Below are 25940 nucleotides of genomic sequence, written 5' to 3'. Positions count from 1 at the left end.
GTTTAAAACGTGAGGTTCAGCTGACGTGGCAAGATGCAGAATTCCAAGTTTGTACTTAATAAATAATAGGGATAAATTAACTGACACCCGAATAGTTTAGCCAAATATCAGTCTAAAATACCTTTCGAAAATAACTATCACTTAGGTCCTTCGTTAAAAACATGAAAAAAGACATGTTTGTCTCTAATTTTTTAATCATATTTATTCCAAAGTATCAGATAACCTAATTACTATTATACCCTTATTTAAATTTTACAATTAAAATGACTCTTTTCTGGGAAGTCCTACACACACACACACACTCAACCGAAAATTGAAGACCACGTTGGTGGAGGTGGCGATATGGTGATGGTGGTGTGTCGCCAGTGGAGGTGCTAACTCGAACCTTCGCCACCACCGATTCTAACTCAGACGATGATGGCGACGACAAATTTCAGATGATGGGCGGCGCAAGGCGGGTGATGGGTGATGGCCGTCGAGGTTGTAATCCGACATCCCGAAGATGATGGGCGACGACGAATTTCAGAATTTCCCCTTTCTCTCTCTAAAAAACCTCCAATTTCAGAAATGCTTTGGTGACTCGCCGGTTCGACATCAACCTCTCCCTCCTCGGCGACGCCTTCGATGTCTTTGTCCGCACCAAGACTGCCCTCGATCTCGCCTACCCTACCGTCGTCTCTTGTGCCGACACATCGCCTTCGCTGCCCGAGAGCTCGTCACCATGATGGCGCACCTGCCCCGCCGTCGTTTCCTTCACCTGATGCGCCGCCGTCTCCTGCGCCGAGATCCTCGCCGGTGTTGTGGTGGTGTTGTGCTTGTGTGTGTGTGTATATATATCAGTGTTGCCTGGATCTGTCATCCTCATCTGATTATTAGACGGACAAAGGGATGAGGAAAATTGGAATTCTGCAATAGTGGGTTTGCTTGTGTGTATAATATATATATATGAGGAAAATTGGAATCCTCGCCGGTGTTGGTGGTGGTCGCCGATGTTGGTGGTGTTGTGCTTGTGTGTAATATATATCTTGAGTGTGGGGGGGGGTAAAAATGTCATTTGAATATTTAAAAAAATAATTTAATTAGTCAAATTAAAGTCAAATGAGGGTAAACATGTCATTAAGTGGGTCAAACCAAAGTCAAAGGATAAGAATATCTTTTTACATGTAAAAAGTAGTCTGACACACCTGTCAATTAACTTCTGGGGTGTGAAAAAAAACGGAGCAAACGTTTATAATGTGAGTGATAGTTATTTTCGAAAAATATTTTAAACTGATATTTGATCAAATTACTGGGAATGTCAGTGAAATTATCCCTAAATAATATGGAAAAATACCACTAACCTCCCCATTAGTGACCTAATTACTTGCAAACGGTGTAAAAAATTACATAAACTCTCTCTAATGTGACCGGAGTTAGGTCCCGGTGAAAGTCTTGTTAAATAACTAAAATAGCCTTATTATGTAAAATACTAAAAAAAAATAAAACACAACAAGTGAAATGACAAAATTATCCACAAACTATTTCCCTATCCAATCTCTCTCCTCTCTCCTGTCTCCTCAACGTATTCACATAAGGCCAAGAAATTTGCAGTCGGCGAGGAAGGTGGGTGGTCACCACCACCGCCACCGCCACCACCAAAGCCCCTTGTGTCGAGCTCATCTTAGCAGTAGGCAAAGGACGACAAAATCCTTTACTCTACACCCACGCCGTCTGACCCAACCGCGCTGCTCCGCCGTCCTTTCATCACCGCCGGTTCCGTCCTTGCTTCCCACCCTTAGGTTCAGACTTGCGTCTTAGCTTTTCAATTTCGTAAATGTACGCACAATTTTCTGAATGGGATTAAAAAATTAAACCAAAAAGGATCGTTTTAGAAAATTTATTTTCAGATAACTAAAAATTAAAAACATTGTACAAAATTTTTGACGAAAACTATTTTTTAAATCTATTTTATAAGAACTCAGTCATAAAAAATTCAAAACAAGACGATTGTCTTTTATAATTTTCTGAAACAGTTTTTATGTTTTCTAAATTTTTAAAAATTATTTTTTTAAGTGACAAATCAAATAAATCCTTAAAAATTATTTTTTGTTCTCAAAATTATTGAAAAACTAATTTCATAAAGCTAAACGTAACAATTAGTTATTCTATCAAATAATAGAATATCAAACATGTTGGCCTGAAGCTTGGAATGAGGTTTGGTTATAAAACTTATAATATGAAGTCAATCAGTTATAGAAATACATTTATAGAGTGAAAAATGTAGGAATCTCACCTGCATCAACATTGATGCACATAATTGCCATTATATTTAACAAAAACTAGATTAAATGGACTCTGCAAAAGTCTAAGAAAACTTATAAGGAAAAGATAATTAGTGTGCTCAACACATTATGCACCAGACTTATTCGAACCGTTCTTCTTGTACACGTACGAATTGAATGAGCCGATGCATGTATAGTATCCTTTCTATTTGATTCTATTACAACGTGATAGATCTTACTGAAAAATTACTGTGTAAAAGCCAAATCCAGTGGCTACAACCCTTTTCGAATGGTAAAAACCAAAAAATATATATATTTTACAAATATTATGACTTCAATCACAATATCTAAATGTCACAATTCCAAATAGATGGGACGAAGCTAAAAACTGGTCACTCCCAATCACCATTTGATACTCTTCTGCATTTTATACCAAAATGTTATCTTACAGCAATAAAATAACTGCTGGAAAAGAAGAGAAAAAAAGAAGTAATACTTGTGCACTTTATTGTTTTAATTTTGTCTATACAGTAATGTGATTCTGGGAATTTACAAATATAATTAAGGAAGCAAAAACTCATGTGAAGACAGCCAGAACTGGAACTGAAAATTTTGAAGTGTAGGACTGTTATCAGATCACCTTCCACCGCATCTCAACATGTATTACACCATTTCTTGAATTTATCAGATGATGTTTTTCATTAATATGCCCGTTATGGACTACGTCGATAAGATTGATGTCTACGTGCCCCAGTGAATATTCCTACACAGAACATAATATTAGTGCTCGTGTTTTCTTAAATTACAAGAGAGAAACTTGAGAAAACAAAAGACTATGATCCTACCTTTGATCGGAATCCAAATCCTCTCCTTTTACTCATGACTTCAATGTGAATTTTGTCTTTCAAAGGAGCCTCCTCTAACATAAATTGGAATTCTTCGTTCCAACTTGGGTCCCGACATTTCTTGATCAGCTGGAGAAAAAAACCGCATTAATCCATGAGATGAGCTATACACAATTAAGCACTTGCAAAACCGATTCAACAATGTATGTAAGCAAACAGGGTTCATAAATTCTAAATTCACCTTGGTTTTCTTCTTTTCTCCTCTAAAAAGGATAAAAGCATAGGGGTTGTTGTGATGCTTCCCCTCAACATCCTCGGCACCTACGACTGTAACCATAAGTAAACCGGCTCCGCTCAAGGACAATTCTTCAGATACTTTTCGAACACTTTGATTCTTTACATGTCGATGAATAAGTCCACTAAATCTTTCACTGTCCTCTTTGAATGGAACAAATGTCATCTCCACCATAATTTGCCCTCTAGGCTTCTTGTTTTGAGGGTCATTTGGATTTGTGTTCTTAAGCAAATCAAGCGTGAGTTCCTTAGTCTCGTGCGGGGTGAGCAATTTCAGTGGGACTACTTGCATTCCCAATTTGTCATGTGCCCCAACCTGTGTATCAGAAAACAGAATCTTAGCTTTCAATCTCAATTTAGAACACGATAACCACCTTGTCCTGAATTCAGGTCCCAACTCCATCTAAATTTTGTTTTGAAGGTACCCTTTGCTTTATAGGAAATAAATAATATAAACAAAATCAAGAAGAGTGTATACATTTATGATCATTTTCAGAACAAAGCAACATGTTTGGGTACTTCTTTCTGTGAGTCTGCTATTGCTAGTTTGCAGTACTAACAGCAGGCAAACTTTCATTCATTATCAAATAATAGTGACAAAGAAACCATTGGGTAGGGCAAATGTTTTTCCGCTACCAAAAAAATGTTAGTGTTTAATTCAAAAATGATTTTTCTTTTTTCGTTTTACTTCAGTGAAAAGAAATATATAAGGAAGTAAATTATGAGAAGGCAACAAGATTCTAAACCTTCTCCCAATCATAGGCCTTTACTTCAAGGACTTGAGACTCAGGGTCCTTTACGGTAAGCTTGAAGTCCTCGTTCCACTCAGGGTTCAGATTGTTCATTTTGACAGAACTCTTTTTTGCCGGAAGCCTCTCCCCGCTTAGGCTGAGTTTAACATAAGGATCTGATGTTCCAAACAAGTCCATCTTCAAGAGTCTGCATGCCCGCAGAACTTTGACATGCAAGATACCAACTGGCTTCTTCACAGCTCCGCTATCATAAAGTAATGAGACACATTTCAGTGGTCATTTCTGCTAAAAAATAGTACAGGGAAAAAGGGCCAAGAAAGAGTACTGAATTTCGCAATTAAATGATTTTAATTTCGTCATTTAATACTTTAACAAGTTGTAATAGAACCAGATTCTTGTACATGATTAGCTAAATATGTCTCAACTCAAACAGGTAGGCAAGAAGAAGAAATATATCCGGCTGCTAATTGCTGCTATGATTATAGTTGTTATTACTTTCATTCTTACGAGACTTACACTGAACTGTCAAGGATAGGAATTTCAAGAGTTCTTGGCCAGAGATAGAGGCTGGCCACCTGTTTTCTGATAGTTTCCTGCTACCAACCAAAAATTTATTTCATATTAGTTTTACAGACCACGAAGTTCAAGCATAACAACAAAGAAGTTCAATGAGACTTTAATTCAAGATTGTATATATGAATTCAAAATTCCAAGACTTTTTGACTGTGTATAACTATGGTGTCGCAAAATACCAATAAATTCCATTACCAAAACAACAACAAAAAAATCCTAATTAATTCATACTTGCATTCAAGTATATAATGATGGGTAGTGCGGAGCCTGATAGATACTGTACACCAAGGCCAAACTCTGCAGATCCAACTTGTTATGTTGCCCTAGTGCGAGGGTATTTATTCATTCTAAACTCTTTGTATCCGCTGTTGTTTTGATCATCATAGTGAAATCCCTACAACCCTGGGATGTAACCCTGAATTTTGGGTAAACCAAGTAAAATCTATGTGTTCTTATTGTATGTGTGCTTAATCTCTTTCTTGTGTTTTCTGTTTAATTTCGCAACATATAACACAAGTACTCGTGCATATATGTATACACAAGTATAAAGTTGAAACCTTTACGTTCTTTTGAACTGTCTAGAGATACATGGAAACAGAAAAGTGAACCTAGAATATTACAATATTTCATTCCAACTTGAACCTGGTATGTCATAATTCTAAGTTATTAATTAAAATATCATTCTTATATTTTTTTATCAGAACTATGCAGCACATAGAAGTTCTTTTCTTTTCCATTTTTTCTCCCCTTATTTTGCCATTAAATTTTAGAGTATAAATTGAGAATGCAGATCACTTGGATAAATTGTCTTTCAGCTTTGATTTTTGGGAAGTTTACTAATGATTCCCTATGTTCTTCCTTCCATATCAGTATTTTCAAACCCAATTTCACCCATTCGAGACATGCCTTATCTTGCTGACAGAATTTTTAGCAGAATCAGCTCTTCATGGATCACAACAAACAATAAATTATTTAATTTCATCTTCCAGCAAAACCCTTTTCGTAATTTCATCAGATACGAATAACTAAAGCCAACTGAAATAAATAAGCAGATTGGATGGTAGATGGGATTGAATGATTTTGTGGGTTTTAACTTTTAATTTCATTATCAAGTTTCTGAACTAATTTATACCTCAGACAGTCAGGTCAGCAGATCTTCCACCGCCAAAAGGATCGACTCAACCAATTGGACCTCATGAATAGAAAACTGAAGAAACTATGTAGTAATAATTAAGAAACATGACCAATTTATATAAAAATATAAAACAGTTGTTAAAGCACCATTTATGCATTCCATTCATTGCCAATATGTGTGAGCTTGTCAAACTTAATGATCAAAATGAACATAAAACGCGGTATTCAGTTTTTAAAATCTAAACTTAAAGCCAGAGAGAGAGAGAGAGCACCTGAACAAATTGATACAAACCTGGGATGGCCATAACATCCCCTCCCAGTACTTTCAACCCGAAGTCTACATGTGGCTACATGTATAATAAATACATGTCATAAGTATTTCTTAATGTTGTGCCACTTCGTTGGAAAACAGTAACTCGAAAAATTAGACAAACAATTGGTTCAAAGTTTACGAAAACTACAAAATTTTGCATTGCCACTTACCTTGTCAATCAATGATACTACGATGCTCGCAAAACAAGGGAAGGTTGGCACACAAGGTTTCAAAATTATCCGCGAGGTAGCAAATATTTGTAAATCTATCAACTGACAATAAGCATAATCACTTCTTTAAGAAACATGGTTTTTTCAGTCTTACTGTCTGATAATTTTGGTTTGTAAGATTTTCCAACCTGTATTGAGATTCGTAGAGACAACAATTCTAGCACCAATATTGTGTTGGGATTTCCAGCCCATCTAACTGTGGTCTCAAAAACTAGTTCCTTCTCGTTCGATTCATGTACTTTAATACCTGCCAAATTGATGGTAAGTTCAGATGATCATATTACACCAAACAATATAAATTTTAAACTAGATGGATCTCATGGATTGTGCAAAAGAAAGTATCTGCTTATATGTTGCTCTGCACTGGCCCTGCAGCCTACCCGAACAAGTTGTTTATACTTCTCTTTTATAGGCTATGGGCTTGAACTTGCAAATATCCTAGCTAAACTTAAAGAAAGTATTATACCAACTTTTTGGGAAGGACCATATATGCATACATATGTATATTTATTTATATATGTGTATATTATGAAGTGGAACCGTTCCAAACAGGCACCCTTTGGACGCATGGCTATATCGGTTAAACCAAGACTCGAACTTGAGGCCTCAAGGTAGTAACCCGAGACCTTACCCATTCGAGCAACCCCAACAGGTTCAAGGACCATAACTTTGATAAAAGCTTATGCAACCAAATTTCTTCTAACATTTTTAGGCTGTAAAAATTATGAATTGAAAAGGCAGCAATACCGAAGGAAATTTATAAAATACCGTATGAATGTTATGCGCCTAAAATTTGTGGAATGTTCAACTATTGAAGCTATACTAACCATTAATCGTAGGAGGAAGATTTCCGAGAGTCAGGCTCTCGAAATCTATTGATTGTATCTGAAACTTGCCTACATAGTCCGCAAATATAGGCTTTGTTCTGCTTCTTATTTGACTGCATATCGCCTGTAGTAGAAATCAACTCGGGGTAAAAAAAATTGTGAATATCATTTCAAGTCAAATTTTACACCTCAATGCCCAAAAACTTATCAATCAATATAACATAATTGGCAGATTTCGAAATATATATATATATATTTTTTAGATTTTTGTATCACCTTATCAAGGTAAGGCCACATATCATGAATAAAGCGGTTCAACCAATTGACCTACACGATTATAAAGACAGATTATAGTGTCATAACAGAAATAAACTTATGTTTGCTCCTAGTGTCATAACAGAAATAAACTTATGTTGCTTTTAGGAGCAAACGAAAAACGAAGAAGAAAAAAGGCAAATTTCTCACTCGGTCATAGTCTGGACTCTTCACCCACAATGGAATCTCAGGCAAAAGATCAAGCAAGGAGCTTGAATCAAACTCTTGAAGTGGCCTAATAATTGGATCCTGCAAGTGTAGGTCCAAGAAATTTAAATGCACCAAAATGCTGAGAACATCCAATTTCTTGTTAAATGTGTTTCTTTGCACATTTTAAAATTAGGAACATTTATTGATAAAGTGATTAATAACAAAAATAAAATAAAAAATATGCAGGAAGAGCTAATCAACTAACTAAATATAGATTTTAGAAAGAGTAAACCAGCATATCGATCACTAAAACCATATCAAATTAAGTTAATTAACATAAAGTTTAAGGGACTTACAATGACCACATATATAAATAAAATGCATACTCAATCCAAAAGGAAAATGCTATAATAGTAACTGTCACATCCCTAAACAATTATCAGGTAAACATACATCAATACTTAGATATAAACTCAAATAGTGAAAAATTAAATTCAATCAAGCTTGTTGAAAGTAATTGATCACAAAAATAAATCTTAAAAATTGACAGAAAAAAATCTACAATCCCCTAGATTCTGAGAATTATAATTCGATATAAACAAGTAAAAACACAGGTTTATCTACAGAATATGAGTGAAATATACAATAAGCAAATGCCACTTGTATTCAAAAAGTTGCTATATATATATATATATATATATATTGACTGAAAAATGATCAAACAAATATAGACAGTGATGAAAATAAAGAAGTAATATACCTATTGAATATACATTACCTTTACATCTCTGGGCTCGAAGTATATAAATATGAGAAAACCCAGAAAAAGACCAAGTAGGATTCCAATTCCGAATCCAATAATTCCGAATAAACTACTCACAAGTCCCATTGTTCTGGTTCTATCAAGAATCAAACAATCCTATTTTCTCTGAACCCAAACAGAGCTGAACCAAGATTAAAGAAAATAAACTGAGGAAACAATTAAATCCTTGTTTTATTGAATAATTAATTGTAGAGAGAATTCAACACCAAATTGAGGAAGGCAAAAGGTAACGTAATGAAAACTATTGCTGTCGTAGACGTTGTTGACAAAACAGAGTTTAGCTGTTCATTCTACATTTCTACGTGGCCAAAAGGGAGCCTGCGTCGGATTGAAATTACAGTTTTGTCCTTCTGAGTGACGCGTGTACCCTTAAATATTCAATTGGTTATGCAAATGTAGTGTACACGTGGCATATTAGAGGACAGTAGTAGAATATATTTTCTGTTTCATTCCCATTTCCTTTTACAAATTTTTTTCCTTGATTTGATTCCAAAACATAATCTATACCATGATTAATATTATATATCTCGATAATCTCTAACACAACTCAAAATATAAGTATTGTGGTCTCCAATTGGGCTTTGTCGAGTTGAGTGAGACAGGGTTATGTTAGGTATTTGGTTTTAAATTTTTAATGTATTTTGATTTGAAAGTTGTATTTTTAAAAAAAAATTGTACTTACTAGTGTTCAACTCTAAAAAAAAATTAATCGTTGTGGAATAGGTAATTGAATTAATGATTAGATACAGACTAAGAGAGGTATTATTTGTAAATACCGACTCATCTACAAAATCTATATTTATTCTTAAATATGTAAATATATACGTGTATTTTAGAATTCGGATCGATCCCACTTAACTTTGTTAACAAATTTGTGATATTTTTTTTTTTTTTTTTTCGGTTAGCTTTATATGTTTCTTACGTATTTGTTTTTTAAGTATATACATAAATAATTGACGTTGTATTTAAGGGGGTTGGTATATTGATAAGTGTCTGTCATATCCAAAATAGTTATGGGTGGCAAGTAAGCTCCATTCTGTTGACAACTCCGCTTTTTAAATAAAGGTTTTTAATAACGAGTTTGACAAACACTGAATAATTATGAAGTTGAAAGAAAATGATAGAAATATAATATATATATATATATATAAAGATTGTGAGATGGAAAATAATATATATATATATATATATATATCTAGATATCTACGGGAGCGGAGTCAATGTGTGCCCGGCACATTTTCCCCTGCTGGCCTAGTCCGGCCCACTATAAAATATAATAATTTTTATTTTAATTTGTACATTTATAAGAAAATTTCTATATAATGCTCCCTTAAAATTTTAATTTCTAAAATTATTTTGTAAATTTTTCTTTTGCTCTTAATATTCATTTGATTTCCTTAAAAAAATGTTAAATTTTTCTTTTTTACTCAAATTCTAATTTTTTTTCCTTTCAAATTTTTCATTTTTCTTCAATTCTTTTTCTTCTTCTTCTTATTAAATTTTTTTGGGTCCCCTACTTCTTAACATTCTTCTTTTTGTACTTAAAAATGATATATATAGTATGTATTTTTTTTTTGTTCTTTTTATTTAAATTATAATTTTTTTTTTTTTACACTACTCTCCCTCTGAATTAAAATATTCTGGCTATATCCATATATAAAAAAGTGGTGAGAGGAAGATTAGAATGCTTAAAAATAATTTAGGAAGCTACAAAGAAAAGTTGAAAAGAGATGCATGTGTCAACCTCACCTGTGATCATATGGATCTGGTAGGAGAAGATTCCAATGGGCACGATGAAAAAAGAAGTGCACATATAAAATGTACGTAGTAGTAAAACAAAATGAATATTGAATTTCATATGTAACTGTTGAGCTAAAAGAAAAAAAATGATGAATAATATTTTTATATAATACAATTACAATTGTTTTCGACAAGTTTTTGGATTTTGAAAGCAAAACAAAAAGATTCAACAATTGAGTTCATAAAATTAATAAATTTAAATAAGAAGAATTAAAAAAGAAAAAAAGTTACATATTACATATATCATACATTAGTACAAAAAGAAGAATTTTAAGAAGTGAATAATTAAGATGTGAATAATTATGGTATACAAAATCATTTGGTTAGGTTACTCATCTGAAAAGCAACAAAAATACACACCTTCTTGAGTATTCGGTGTGTTATCACTACTCATATCTTTTTCTTTTTCTTTTTTTCTTTTTTTTTTTTTTAATCTTTAGAGGTATGTTAAGATAAATTGTCATTTTATCAATGTGAAAAATTATTATGTATATATTTGGCATAAATTTTTTACACAGTTATGGGTGGTTGCTATTTGTAAATACATTTTTACACAAAAGTATAAAATAATGGCTGAAGAAAAAAATGAATAGCTCAAAATTTTTGTGTAAATCTATACACATCATATATATATATATATATATATTTAGAAAACCATTCAAGATGCTCCAAGTGATCTTAGAAATTTAAAATTATTGGGGTCAAATTATAGTTTTAGTGCATTATAATTTAGTAAATTAGTTAAAATAGTTTTTTTTTTTTTTTTTTTTTTCACATTTATCTTTTTCAAGCAGAAATGCTATTTATTTATTTCCTATTTATCCAAAGTTTTGGTTGCCTTCTGGCCCCAAACGACGCAGTGCTGTTATTGAGTGAATTTTTAGATGAGGTGGGCTTTTTATAACCCTTAGATATAGGTCCTGGGAATGCAGCGGAGAGATCCCCAAATCCTCCAATAAAAAATTAGGGTTGCAAATTAATACTGAGACCTGCCATCTACCATCAAAACTGGGTTTGATACTTTTTAATTCTAATTTCTAAATAAATAATCTTCATGCTGTTGAATGTTAATGCAATGTGTTTGTGCTGAATCTATAATCATACTTTTTTTTTTTATTCCGTTAAAATTCTATAATCATTCATTGAAATGTATTAATTAAGGTGTGCATTTTTGTTGCATTTCAGATGAGTCTTGTGACCGATTCTCCGGTACACTCATCAAGCAGCGACGACTTTGCTGCATTTCTTGACGCGGAGTTAGATTATACTTCTGATACTTCACCACACGAAGACGACGACGAGGCCGACTATGACTCCAATGTAGAGAAGAGGTATTACTCTGCTTTTTTTTAATTATTGGTTAAAACTAAACTTTTTCTTGGAACTTTAGGATTAATCTTTGTACCAGATGAATTTAGATTTTGGGTTGTGTTTTATGTGCTTTCAATTCATATTAGTTTTTATTTGGATATTAAGTATATATTATATAGTACAAAGTAAACAAGAATGTGAGTAAATTAATCAATCAATATTCTTCAGTGTTATTTATCTAAAATCATCAGCATCATCCCTCTCATCCTTAGATATGTAAATTATGTTTTGCTTTATACTTGTTATATAATCAAGAAAGATGAGCCAATATAAAAGCAGGGTTCAAATAATAATCAGTTACACCAGTGCCTAACGGCATAGTGCAAATAACCTGGTGTTGCACAATGCCTGATTTTTTTCACTCCAGACTATATTCGTCACGAATATGCCATTATGGATGGTTACTATTGGATTGATCCATTCTTGTTAGTTTCATTAAGATGTATTCCCCATCATGAGCAAATGGTTTTACCAATTAAGTTGGGGAAATACTTCTAAGTAGAAAATTCTTTCTGCTTCATCTTCTTCAACAATGAGGGCCGTTGTCTGGTTCAAAAGTTCAGTACTTAAACATCAATATCATAGGCGTGGGTTCAAATCTTAAAAGTCATTTTGTAAAAAACCAAAAGTTAAATCAGTCCTTTCTGTTCAAAATTTTGTTCTGCTGAAAGCTGGCAACCGTGTATCAGTGAGTGAAGTACCACACAACTTTACTGCTAAATCAATATACCATTTTTCCTGGCAACAAAGCAGGCAGCTAGTGAGAGTTCACATTTCCAGATAAGTGCAAAGTATTTTATTTCAGCTTTGATAATCCAATAATGATATCTACCTTTTGCCATTTGATGAAAAAAAAAAAAAGGTGGAAAAGGAATTCCTAACGCCACAGATAAAATACTAACAGGGATGTCAACCTGATCTTGCCCTTATCGTTGATTTTGTTGCAAGAGATCCTAAAAGTAAAAGATAAAGGTAATTTCCACTGTTCTGTTATATTTTATCTTATTTTTATTGATTCAGAGAACAATATTGCACCACGTGTCTATGTCATCAATAAAAAGTGAAAATTAACAATTGCCTATTGAATACAACAGCAAAACAACGAAGAAGAATGGAGTGAATCCTTGTCCAAAAGAAATATTTTTAACAGTCGTAGTTCCTTTTCACATTCTCTGCATATGTTAGGTAACTGCTTTGTTTCCTGAAATACTATTGGCATTTTTTGAATATTTAAATGTTGCAGGATTAAAAGGTGTAAGGTGGTTTTAGAAAAAGTAGAAGATTTTCAAGGTTCAACTTCACTTGGTGCTCCAGAAAAATGTCTAGGTGATGTTTTCTAATTCAGTTGTATATCTATTACTTTGGTTCATACATTAGTGCATATTCTCATCATATTTGATGGGTACTTGTAATTGTTCTTACTTAGCTATTGCCATGTAGCTTCACGAGGAAAATATTAATGTTATTTTAACGGCATAATAGCTTCAGGGCGTTAATAGATACCCTGTATTGGTTGTTGACCATGTTTTCTTGGTTAATAACTTAATATAACATTGATTTTATTTCCATATTTTATTTTATTTTTAAGGTTATTGTTTGATATCTATGTGCATTGACGACGCAAGGCTCTGATCTAGACATAGATGGTTTAAATAGGTTTTAATTGCCTAATTAACCAAATCTAACTAATTTTTGAATTATAACAGAAATAGCAAAAATTCAAAATTAAAGCAACTAAATAGCATGTAAATTGAATCATTCACCAGGTTTGAAAGCATATAAAAACATGTAATATTAAACAAGCTATGGCAGATATTTATTTGGAAAACCTAAAGGGAAACCCCACTGGGCCTACTATAGGCAGATCAAATCCACTATGAGAAAGTCATTTCCCAAATCCTAAAAACCTAATTACATTTTGTTACAGACTAATGCCAAACTCTCCATTCAAGTCTCTATCTCCTCAGGCAATCTGCTTCTCCATCAACACGTTGATCTCTATGACTAGTAACATCCATGCTGCATGTTTGTTGTGTAGAACCATTTTGGTGTTGAATTTTCCGTTAGCACAATAATAGTTGATGATCAACTCTCCAAGAACATACTCTCACCATCTTATGCTATGATGAAGTATGAAAGAAAGAAAATATTGCAGAGAATTGTTAGATTATACTCTGATATGCTATTATGCTCTATAGTTGCTAGCAATTATGGAACATATATGGAGGCTCTTTTTATATTAAGAGATTGCTTATTAGGTTTTCTGAACATGTGTGGTCTTTATATAGAGTTTAGAAGCTTATAGAGACTAGGTTGAAAAGAGAATAAGTTCTATTTAGAAACTGAATTTCATTGGTCTTGATCAATGGAGCCAAGTGTTTATTAAAAGTGAGGGCAAGTAAAGTCTCAACAATGTTATGTTTTCTTGATGCATATAATTTGTTTGCCTACACCATAACAGAGATGTTGAATTTTGTGAAAAGAGTGTTTAATGGACTCATGCATGCATGCATGCATGTATGTGGTGTGCATCTCTCTCTCTCTCACTCCATCTCTTATTACATTGAACTATTTCGTTGATCTCTTTTCAGTAATTGTGTTTTACTATTTCTGCAGAGCACCTTTCATTATCCAAATAAGTACCTGTATCTTTCTGTTCTTTGACAAGAAATAGGTTTTGTGATACATCTGCATATATGCACCATTTTAGTTCACATTCGCCTAGAGTGTTATTGTGTGGGGTGTGTCCGGACACCATTTCCTAACTTGTTATTTGTGTGCAGAAGTGTCTGTAGAGAAGGATATGTGTGCACATCCCGGCGATATTGGAGGAATGTGCATACGTTGTGGCAAAAAGATGGATGATGGTTCTGGTGTGCCATTGGGGTATATACATAAGGTCATCCTCTTTGAATCAATTAAGTCATGGAATTGTGATTTTGCTAAATTTATATAGTTCTTTTATTTCACCAATTGGAAAAGAATAAGTGGATTTTCTTCTTTGATTCAGTATGTTGAGGAATGATGCACTTTCAATCAGCAATGACCTATTCAAAATGTTATAGATCTTCATTTTGAATGTCATAATTATTTTTGCTCTTTAAAAAGGAGAGCTTCAAACCAGCTTTTATAGATTTCAGGACATCTAAACATACATAGTACTCCCTCTGTCCCATATTAGATCCATTTTGGGGAGTAGAATTTTTTAAGGGGACATGTTATTATTGCATTGTCCCCTTTGAAAATTACTAAGTTACCCTTTCAAGTTTAAATATATATAATCAAGTTTGAAAATTTTTAAAACTTCAAGGGCATTTTATGAAAAGATGTAAAATATGTTATTTGAACTTTCTAAGTGGACAAGTATTTTGGGCAACCCAAAAAGAAAAGATGGACAACTAAATTGGGACAGAGGGAGTATTTCACAAGAATGTGACTACACTTAGCAAATTCTCCATAGCTATTCTCTATTGATTTAATTTGTGTTTTATATAAGTGCATCTATTTATGCAGGATTTAAGGCTCACTGAGGATGAAATTGCTCGATTACGCAACAAAGACTTCAAGAATTTATTATGTCATAAAAAACTTTACTTGGTTCTTGATTTAGATCACACACTGCTTAATTCAACTAGATTCCTAGATGTAACACCTGAAGAAGAATATTTAAAGAGCCAGAGAGATTCTTTGCAAGGTATGATATATTTATGTGTTATTTGCTTTTGCTTTGGTAGAAAGATTTGTGAGGCACTGCACCTCTGCTTTAACTTTATTCACTGAATATTTTGTACTGCTGAAATTATGGTGTCTTCATAATCTTCTATAGACATTATAAATTGTCTACCAAGGCATGCTTTTGTGAAAGATTATATAATCTTTTGTAAATGGAAACTTTTTGAAATATTCTTGGATAATCTTTCTGTTTTGCCAATAGCATTTAGGTTTTAACAAAATTCAGGCAGAAGTGAAAAAAATATAGTATGTCATTGTGCTAGAGTCACGTGGATATAGTGTTAGTAAGTGGTATTATCCCCAAAGCTCATAATAGAATGGATAATGTGAACCTCGGAATCATTTGTAGTCGTGCTGAGTACGTTACATTGAGGCTGCCAATAATCTCAAAATGGGAAGTATCTTTGAGTTGATCTTGTTGATACCAACAAATTCTTCTATATTTTATTCTTTCTTATCGTTAGAGCAAATTGTCTCTCATGGTAGTTGTACAATTCTAGTAGCTTGGTTTTCTCTTAATAGTCTTTCTTGAATTAAACAATAAATTTAAAATGACCAATCTTATCAGCAACGATATGATTTTTCCCTTTATAACTAAGCTAATTATCATGTCCTTGTGAATCAATTCTGATTCTTGGATTCTTCCTCAATATTCCTATCATTCAAGTTTATGTTGTTATCTCACAATTTTGACTGTGCACATATTTTTTTTAAAATGGAATTCAATATGTGAATTGGGTGATGTTTCAAAAGGAAGCCTGTTCAGATTAGACTTCATTCACATGTTGACCAAGTTGCGGCCTTTTGTTCGCACATTTTTAAAAGAAGCAAGCAACTTATTTGAGATGTACATATACACAATGGGTGAGCAGTCATATGCAATGGAAATGGCAAAGCTGCTTGACCCTGAAAAGTTGTATTTTGACTCTAGAGTCATTGCAAAAGAAAATTGCACACGGATGCATCAGAAAGGTCTTGATGTGGTGCTCGGTGCAGAAAGTGCCGTGCTGATCCTTGATGATACAGAGCAAGTAAGTAAATTTTTAATCAGCTAAACTATATGTTTGCTTAAATATTTAGTTATTGGTTTGTTTATCAGTATCACGTGGTTCATGTTCATGCATTTGTAGTTATTAGGAAAGAATGTTGCATTGGAATCTGGCCATTAACTTGGTCGCTTGTCCTTTTTTCCCCTGTATTTAAACCTTTTGACTGTTTATTGTGTTTGCCTTCAATTGTTCTTCCTTACAAGGATGCTATGAAATGCTTAAGCAAAGATAATTTGAGACACTTGCTCTATTCAATTTTAAATTGTTTAAATTTAAAGGGTAACATAGTGCACATCTTTTTGTCGATTCCCAGGCTAAGCATAGGGGTGAATCAAGTTCGTAATGCAGTCACTATGTATTGTACCACAGCAAAAGCTTCAGTAACGGTTGGACGATGTAAAAAGTAATAGCGAACCCTGTAGCTACTTGTACTAGAAAACAAGTTTAATCTGCTTGAGGCTAATCATTAAGTAAATATTTAGTTTTCCATGGAGAGATTATGCATGTTTGCCACCAAAGGGATTGTAATGTTGGCCCAGACACTCAGCTATCCATTATGATTGGCATCAATATTCTTACTTTTAATATTTGACAATTTAACAGGCTTTTTGAAAATTGGATGATGCCTTTACGCATTTGGAAGTATCAGAATCCTTTGAATTACTTCAGCTTGGGCATATATAGAAGTTGGAAGTCATTGGTATTATAGTGTTAAGCGTATTGAATTATTTTAGGAGTTATTTGCTGAGAAATTCCCATACCAGAGTCATCAGTTTTGAATTTCAAAGCTATCTAGCTTTATTCACAACATTACTTGTCTTTTTGCAGTGGTTGTTCAAGTTTTCCCCCTATCTGAGTTCACTCTAGCAGCGCAACCTTTTCAAATTTTAAATTGGTCAGAAATATTAGTGAACAGGAGTAAGATGCTAATAGATTGTGGGTGATAAATGCAGTTGCAATCAAGAATACAGCTCATGAGCAGTGAAACACCAAATGGCCATTGTACCTTTTAATCTTTTTACACCCTTATGGAGAACATTATGGACGATGTAAATTAGATTAAGAATGAATATGATTAGTTTTGGAAGAACTGAATTCGTGATCACTGACCATGCCAAAAAAACTATCTCCCCCCCCCCCCCCCCCCCCGGCGGCGGCTGCAGGCAAAGATCTACCACTATATTCTTGGGGAGACCTTTCAAAGGTGAAAGGAGAGGATATAGTGATATACCCCTCCCCACCCCCCGGGCAAAGATCTACCACTATATTCTTGGGCAGACCTTTCACTTTGAAAGGCGAAAAGAGAGGATATACCACTGGCCACAGGCTTTGGGAATGTACGTTACCAAACCAATTTGTGGTTTTTATTCATTTCATTAGTAGTGATGTTTAGCACCTAATTTTAAAATTAATTTTGTTTAAAGGACCAATTTTGAAAATAAACTACTGGCACATATTGATATCCTCTTCCCTTATCAGTCATAGCTGGAGGACTTTGACCTTATCATTTATGAGAAAAAGAAAAGAAGAATGGGAGTTTAACCTGGTTGAAAGTGGATGCTCATTTTAAGTTTTTTTTGGAATTTGTGTATTGCATAACCAGTGGTCTGTATACTCTTTCATCAATGATTGTTAAGACTTGTCTCCTCATTTTGTTCAATTCCATAATACACGAGAGGAGAATTCAAATATTTCTTTCTCCTTCGATGATTGTTAATATGAATCTCCTCATTTTATTTAATTATGTACTACATAGGGGGGAATTCCATTATTACTTTCTTTGTAGGAGATATTTGAAAAAATGATCTAGATTTGAATTTATCCTTTGAAGAAGAATTTGATTGGAAACTATGATGGAAAATCAGTTCATATGGACCCGTTGAAACTAGAATCTTCTCCTAAAACTAAGCTTTGAGTTGTATTCAGTACACTCTATAGGATTCTTCAAGTACTTTGGCATCCTTCCATATTACTTGACGGTAACATCTGTTTCTATTGAGATCATTTCCTCTTTTGAAACTCATATTGTGGATGCTTCCCAACTTAAATAGGTAGGTGTGGTGGCTTAGTGAGTGATAAAAGCTCGGGCTGCAGGCATGACTATTGCAGGTTCGACTCTAACAGCAGCCATTTTGTACTAATAAAGCCAAAGTCTGGCTGTACCTCAGTGCACCCTCCCATTGCACTCAAAAATAGTTCATATGGACCCGTTGAAACTAGAATCTTCTCTAAAAACTAAGCTTTGAGTTGTATTCAGTACACTCTATAGGATTCTTCAAGTAGTTTGGCATCCTTCCATATTACTTGACGGTAACATCTGTTTCTATAAAAGATCATTTCCTGTTTTTAAACTCATATTGTGGATGCTTACCTCCTTAAATAGGTAGGGGTGGTTGCCTAGTGAGTGATAAAAGCTCGGGCTGCAAGCATGAGAATTGCAGGTCTGACTCTAACAGCCGTCATTTTGTACTAATAAAGCCAAAGTCTGGTTGTCCCTCAGTCCACCCTCCCATTGCACTCGATTAACGGGGACTATTGGATAATGGTCCATTTTAACCTTTTTAAATGGCCTCAGCTTCATTGTACTGGATAGCTGATAAATTTTGTCCAAGACTTTGGTGGACTTCTTTAAATGAATACACTACTGGATGGTTGCTAAAATTTTGTCCAAAGAATTGGGCGGAAATTTCCACCACTTGTCTCTCTCTCTATATATGTTTTGTTGTTGCGTGTTAAAGAACCTTGTGTGTCTGGGTCTGGTAAAGGAGATTTAGGTATTGTAATATGATAATGTTGGTCCCAGGACACTGACTAGAGTGAAAGCCTAGGCAACCTTTGAGAAGTGAGAGTGCACTGATGGAGAAGATCTTGGAAAATCTTGTGGTCCTATACGGTTCTTCTTTTTGCTTGAATATTATCCAAAATTTACATTCTACTAGCATCTGCAGACTTTTAAAACTGGCATTTATAGCTCATGTATCTTTAGCATTATATAAATACATTACTTAGTCACTGCTAACTACTCGGGCTGTGAGTTCAAGTCCTGAGGGCAGCCATTATGTGCAAATATCCTTAATTATCCGGGAACACAGTGGGTAATGACCCTTGTAAATACAATTGCGTTTCTACATGTTGGTTATTTACTTTGGTAACACTTTTGGAGTCAATACATACCAGTTAAAAGGGTAAATTTTTTTTGTCACTGTCCTGTATTTTAGGTTTGGGTGAAGGATAAGGAGAATCTGATACTGATGGAAAGATATCATTTCTTTGCTTCGAGTTCTCGACAATTTGGCTTCAATTGTAAGTCTCTTTCTGAGCTAAAAAGTGATGAAAGTGAGGCTGATGGAGCCCTTAATACTGTTCTTAAAGTTCTCAAGCGTGTCCACAGTATGTTCTTCGACCCGGTATGCCCTGTTTCTGCTTCTTTTATGAGTTTATAAAATGTTTTCTTCACTCAATTCTACTGATTGGGTACCTTCTTGTAGGAACTTGGGGACAATCTCGAGAACAGAGACGTAAGGCAGGTAAATGATTCTTACAATGACTAGATTTGATCTCTTGCATCTTATTTTTATTACTATTATTGTTTTTTTGTTTGCTTTTGGTTCAAGAGTTTCATGATATATGTCCAATTTGGTGCTTATCTGATTTGGGAAAAGGCTTTGTCTTGTTGTTGTTGCTGCTGCTGCTTATCTGATTGGGGGTGGGTTTGAGTTTCAGAGTGGATCTTCGTTAGAATGCACATATACATAAATGTATTAGCACATGTGCCTGCTTTTCATTGAAGCACAACGAACTGTCTATGTAGACTATGTGTCTCTTGCCCCTCTAGCAAGAAGCGCTAACGCCGTTTTCATCTTCTAAAGGCACGGAACAAGAAAATCAATCTCACAAAATGAAGTAGGAAAGAGGCGACAGGAAATTGAAAACAGCTTCTCCACTTTAGCCCGAAAAAGAGCCTTTTGGGGAAGGAAAGGAGAGCGATTTGAGAATCAAATAGATTTCTAGAACTATCTAAGAGAACAGAGTTGGGCGATGAAATAGAAATAGGAATGGCGATTCACTCCGATTGGATCAAGACAATACACACTCACAGCAGACACAAACCGGAGCAAAAGAAGCCAGCGAGGGAGAAAAGAGTTACCGATAGATGGGCATAGTCAAGCCCTAAAACCAGCCGAGGAAAGAGTCCGTGGGGCAAACCCAATAAGAGCACATGAACGTGCGCTATAACGCACTAGAATGGTCTACGAAGAGAACCATGCATTAATGCGTCACTTTGATGGTATTGGAACTTAATACTGACCATAGGGTGGGACTGTAATTTAATGAGAATTTGTCATCCTTCATGTAAACTAAATTAAGGTTTAGCGGGCAGTTTCAGTTGTTGCAGTATTGAATCCAGTATTCCTCTAACCATTTCTCTCAGCTATTCTAACCATTCGTTGTTGCAGTGTTAAACTCACAATTGTTGGTGTTCTGCAAAATTTATTGGGTTCTCAGAAATGTTTTTCTGTTTTTTTTTGTTTTTCCAATGATTTTTCCAAAGCTATCAAAATTTGCTAAACACTTGACATAGGTATAGTACATTTGCATGAGCACTTCATATCAGAAGGTTTTCTTATTGTCTGTTAATTCACCTTACAAGAATTTTTTTGACTTGAAATAGATTATGGTTGGTGATAAAATATCTGGTGATTCCTGATAGGTGTTGAAAACAGTGCGGAAGGAAGTTCTGGATGGGTGTAAAGTTGTATTTAGTCGGGTTTTCCCAACTAAATTCCAGGCTGAAAATCACCCCCTCTGGAAGATGGCGGAGCAGTTGGGAGCCCTATGCACCACAGAACTCGATCCTTCGGTGACACACGTGGTGTCTACAGACACTGGAACGGAGAAGTCCCGCTGGGCAGTGCAAGAGAAGAAGTTTCTGGTCCATCCACGGTGGATAGAAGCTTCAAACTATTTGTGGCAAAGACAACCTGAAGAGAATTTCCCTGTTAAGCATATGAAAAATTAGTTATGGCTCCCAATGACATATAATAATACCTAAATGGGTGTAAAGTTGGTTTCTAAGTGTTTTTTTTAAAAAAATTTTTTATAGAGGAGTCAACTTATAGAAATGTAGTGGCAATTTTGAATCTCTGCTTAAATGCTGGTGGTCAGGGATAATGATTAATGTACTTTTCATATACACTTTATCTTTTGTTGTAATCTTTTGTTGTTTTAGTGTTGTTATTGTGAACATCTTCTGACAGTATGAATATCAAATTTTTATTTTTATTTTTATCGGGAAGGTTAAGCTAACATACATCCATGTCTCCATTGAGGCTTGAACACCTGACTTTTTCTTTGGGGAGGAGGGCTTGTACCGAATCATCAAAAACTCCTTTTCTGATTTTACTTCCTTCATGGTAGCTAAATATATCTCAAAAGTGGGCTCTGGTTTAATATGCTACAGAGTGATATTGTAATGACAAGTATTCGTATAGACATGACCATTGGGTCAAAGTTCGGACCAGGCCTCAATGAGCTAAACCAAAGACCGAGCCTAGATGGTTCGGCCTAGGTTTTGGTCCCAATGAATTTTTTTTTTTGGGCAAGAAACAGTTGCACATTCACTTTGTCCGGGTTTGAATTTTGAATCTGATCTTCTGTTTTAAAAGACGAGAAAATACATTAATCAAACAAAAAATTTCTAATTTTATCTAGGTAACTCCTATAAAAACGCATCTTTAGATTCACAAATTCACCTGTGACTCTGCGCGCGCGTGTTTGTGTTAGCTTTTAGGGCCAAAATCGAAGCTGAAGCCATCTACCATCCAAATGCATAACCTATCCAAGCCTAACTCACTTACCAATAATCATCAACGGTAACTTATGGGTGATTAAAGAAATGATGCAGTTTGTTAGGATTCCTGGGTGATTAAAATCATTAAAAAAAAAAACAGCAAGCATATTTAATAGGTCTAAGAAGTAAGAATGACACTTAGACATGTTTGGTATATGAGTAGTAACTTTACAAATATGAAATCATGCATGTGTTTTAGCTAATATTTAGATACAATGAACCAATTCATCTGAGACTGATCAAAATCTATATTATTTTATAAATGATGCTACAAAACCCCAAAGATCTCAATCTAGTAAAAAAGACGGTACACAAACTAGAATCTTGGGAGCATAGTGACTAGGACCATGTTGTCTACTGTTGGGATTTGTCTCCCCTAACGGTACGTTTAACTGCCAAAAGGGATGGATTGAGCATTAGTTTTGTAGTTTCGATGGTAATTATTTCATTAAACACTACTAAAAAAATTTAAGAGGATATATGAATCTCCTAGGGTTTATGTCAACTAAGTTCAATGAACTTAATATAAATATCCTATGTTACTTTGGTTGCTGCATTGAGATGTCACATGTAATCTTGTTTTTGTTTAAGATATATTTAAAAACAAGAATAATAAAGAAACTTGAGGGGGAGAAATGTAGTTTGAATTGATGCATTGAAGTGTTAACTAAGGGATCAAGCATGTGGATGGAGAGAGAGGAGGACGAGAGAGGAGGAGGGATTCAGTGTGTCCAGTGCATTGTGCACCATATACATCAGAACCGTTCGTGCATAATACGAGCGAAAATAGATCTTTCTGATGATTCGATGCATGGTGCACACCGGACGTATCGAATATATTCTTCTAGGAGAGAGAGTTCTATAAAATTAGTATTAATTTCTTCTTTTTCTTGAGATATTTCTTAAGAAAGCCTTGTTTTTTCTCTTTGAGATATTTCCGGGGGAAAGAGGGAGGTTACTAAAAGTACATTGTCGGGATTGTGAGAGACCTCATTCTTTAAGTGTTGAAACTTAACTTTCATTGCTGAATCATTCTGACTATCTTTACATGATTTTTTATTAATACTTATTATATATTCTTATTTTTCCCGATAAAAGAAATTTAAAAAATGAATAAGTAAATATATGTCCAAAGCCCTTTATTGCCAGAAGTGATTTTTAAATTAAGAGGATTATGATATTAGGCTGCAGGTTTGTACTTATATTGGCTGTGCAATGCAATCAACTATTTATCTTTCAATTTTAACTAAAAAATAACTATTTATCTTTCAAAAATGTCTCGAAATCAACAGGAATATAAATTATTGGTTCGATAAAATTAATAATAAAAAAAATAAACAAAGAGGAGATCGAAAAATAAAACGTGTCCTTGATCTAGAGTTGATGAAATGATATGAAGAACAAAAACTGAATTATTTGGAGCAATTGTTTTTAGTTGGATTAGCATAAGAGCTCGGAGCCATGTGACTTGCTCTCAATTCGTGGAACTTGGACTCATTATTTTGTTTAAGCTATTATAAGTTTTATCATTTAATTATAATATTTTTTCCATTTTATATTTTTCATGATTGTTTGATTGTTTTTATAAAGTTGACCTATCTTAGTGGTGGTTACGATTTTATATAAATTAATAATCTACTTGGACCACCTAGTTATTGAGCTGCTGAGTCAGTAAAAATAATTCAAAATTTTATTTTGAGCATGCAACAAGCCACTAGGAGTAGTGAATATTTGTTTCTTATTCCTTTTGAAAAATAAAGAAGGCTAATTAAGCACTACCTTGCATGTGCAACTAGAGAAAAAGGGCATTTGACAACAGAATGAGTTGGGATTTAATTAATTTTTATTTGACTTGTTAAAATGCAGTTATTTTTTTGTGGATAAATTATTAAATGGTTTTAGGTCACTAATATTTAGTGGTTTAATACAATTTAAACTCTTCGATTAAAAAAATGAACCTACAAAAATATACTGGTAGAAATAGGAAGAGGGTGCAGAGTGGCGGACGGTGGGGAGCCATGATGATAAATGATTAGGGCTTTGGGATGGAGGTTGGGTGGTGGAGATTTGCTGGAGAGAGATGGGTTCTACCCGATTAACCCATTTAAACCATATCTAATATATATTTTTTTAAGTTTTCAATATTAGATATATATTTTTTTAATAAACATGTTAGTTTTTTTATCGTGCCACATTGATTATCAGAAGGGATTCCCTTCTTCTATGGAAGGCAAGTATTTTCCATGCAATAATATATCATATGGAAGGCAAGCATTTTCCATGCAATAATATATTACATAGATACTTTTAAGAGTAATTTTGATTGGAGTGAACCAGGAAGTGTTAAATGGGTCTTATCTTGAAAGCTTGTCTCAACTTCCATTTAGATTGAGAATTAAGACGAAAGAGGTTTTGTCCTAATTAGATTCAAGATTTTGTAATGATGAAGATGTATTCTTGAACAATTTAAAATTACTTTATTAGCAAATGTGGTAAATACATTGTTGTCATTTTTGATTATATTAAATATAAACAATTGTTCCATAACTAAGTAGAAAGCACATACATTCTTGGGTAAGGTGCATAAATCTCGTAAGGCATTTGAGGTTAAACTTGATTTGGGGAGATGGAAGTTGAACATGAGGATGAGAGAAGTTTTGAGACTAATCAGCCAAACCCTAGCTCCTCCAACATTCCTTTGATGAAATTGCAAGACTTTTACCCCCTAAAAACTATTTGACTTGTTTTCGCAACTACCCACACTTCATTTATTATAGAAATCATTACTTGCTAGCACTTAGCATCAAAAAATAAGATTATGACCCATCATCTACACACTTGGCATTAAAAACCAAGATTGTGACCCCTTATCTCATCTATAGATCACTTTCCATATGAGAGAGTGTACTTGGTTTAAATCTGGCATGACACATGACATGACTCATCGTCAAAACCAAATTTGAACACACACACACACATATTTTAATAACCAAAGTATTTAATTGAAAATAAATGGTCCCATGAAACATCAGTTTGATGAATGTTTCTTTTCCAATTTCCTTTCCATCATTTTGGGTAATGCATTTCAGATAATGATCTCCATAGCTTTCGTTTTGTTTTGTTTTTGTTTTTTTTTTTTTTTTTTTTTGACTCGAAACCTCCTTTGGATAGGATTCTTTGGATCCACGACAAGCTACAAACCAATGATGTTATAATCGATCTCACAACAATAATATCGGTTAAATCAAGTATTATAATAAGAGTGTTGGGATCGAAATCGAAACATATTAGAACCCACCTTCTTACCTTATCACTATCCCCAAACTCTTGGGCGTGATCTCCAAACTTACAAAACAAATTACTACCAAAAGAAATAAAAATAAAAAAACTATAATAATGTACTCATTCGGTGTTATAATAAATATCATATTTTGAAAATCAGACCAAGACAACCCTCCACGATAATGACCGCATTAAGAAGCTACAAATTTATTGCATATGATCTTAAAAGAAAAGTCAAAGCTTTCACTATTGCATAACATGGTTGGACGCTTATTTCGTTAACTCCCAAGGCCCCTATCACAAATAAGTCCAAAAGTGTAAATGTGAAATCAAAACCT

At 34.0% G+C, this 25940-nt stretch overlaps 2 protein-coding genes across 4 annotated transcripts; one reads left to right on the top strand and one right to left on the bottom strand.

The window, feature by feature from the left end:
• Positions 1–2434: 2434 nt before the first annotated feature.
• Positions 2435–8755, bottom strand: LOC132313038 (synaptotagmin-3-like). The gene is made up of 13 exons (XM_059811654.1): positions 8473–8755; positions 7695–7793; positions 7506–7556; positions 7230–7353; positions 6531–6649; positions 6343–6444; positions 6132–6206; positions 4669–4745; positions 4147–4396; positions 3348–3716; positions 3107–3235; positions 2902–3024; positions 2435–2681 (listed from the first exon to the last, which is right to left on the bottom strand). The coding sequence occupies exons 1-13, from the start codon at positions 8581–8583 to the stop codon at positions 2664–2666; spliced, it is 1647 nt and encodes a 548-aa protein (XP_059667637.1). The 5' UTR covers positions 8584–8755; the 3' UTR covers positions 2435–2663.
• Positions 8756–11192: 2437 nt separating this feature from the next.
• On the top strand, positions 11193–21758 carry LOC132313037 (RNA polymerase II C-terminal domain phosphatase-like 4). Of its 3 annotated transcripts, none has more exons than XM_059811652.1 (9): positions 11193–11329; positions 11503–11648; positions 12932–13014; positions 14472–14587; positions 15202–15382; positions 16174–16451; positions 19688–19876; positions 19958–19996; positions 21181–21758. In XM_059811652.1, exons 2-9 carry the CDS (start codon positions 11503–11505, stop codon positions 21487–21489), a joined length of 1341 nt encoding a protein of 446 aa, XP_059667635.1. In that variant the 5' UTR covers positions 11193–11329; the 3' UTR covers positions 21490–21758. The 3 variants fall into 3 exon arrangements, with proteins under 3 accessions (XP_059667635.1, XP_059667634.1, XP_059667636.1); XM_059811651.1 differs by lacking the exon at positions 11193–11329 and adding an exon at positions 11372–11396; XM_059811653.1 differs by lacking the exon at positions 11193–11329 and adding an exon at positions 12593–12660.
• Positions 21759–25940: the final 4182 nt, after the last annotated feature.

Source organism: Cornus florida, unplaced genomic scaffold (assembly GCF_030987335.1).
Source record: "Cornus florida cultivar Cherokee Brave unplaced genomic scaffold, ASM3098733v1 CherokeeBrave_3.0.0_Hap2_Chr06, whole genome shotgun sequence".
Classification (NCBI taxonomy): domain Eukaryota; kingdom Viridiplantae; phylum Streptophyta; class Magnoliopsida; order Cornales; family Cornaceae; genus Cornus; species Cornus florida.
Note: the sequence above shows the minus strand (reverse complement) of the source record. Positions and strands in the feature narration are given on the sequence as shown.

Bases quoted from the DNA above. Each gene is read 5' to 3' on its own strand.
- LOC132313037 (XM_059811651.1), top strand. The intron at 13,015-14,471 runs GTGATGTTTTCT...ATTTGTGTGCAG, and splicing joins TGCTCCAGAAAAATGTCTAG to AAGTGTCTGTAGAGAAGGAT. The intron at 16,452-19,687 runs GTAAGTAAATTT...CCTGTATTTTAG, and splicing joins TCCTTGATGATACAGAGCAA to GTTTGGGTGAAGGATAAGGA.
- LOC132313038 (XM_059811654.1), bottom strand. From the start codon at position 8,583: ATGGGACTTGTGAGTAGTTTATTCGGAATTATTGGATTCGGAATTGGA. The intron at 3,717-4,146 runs GTTTAGAATCTT...TCTGATACACAG, and splicing joins AGGCCTATGATTGGGAGAAG to GTTGGGGCACATGACAAATT. The intron at 3,236-3,347 runs GTGAATTTAGAA...TTTTTTCTCCAG, and splicing joins GAGAAAAGAAGAAAACCAAG to CTGATCAAGAAATGTCGGGA.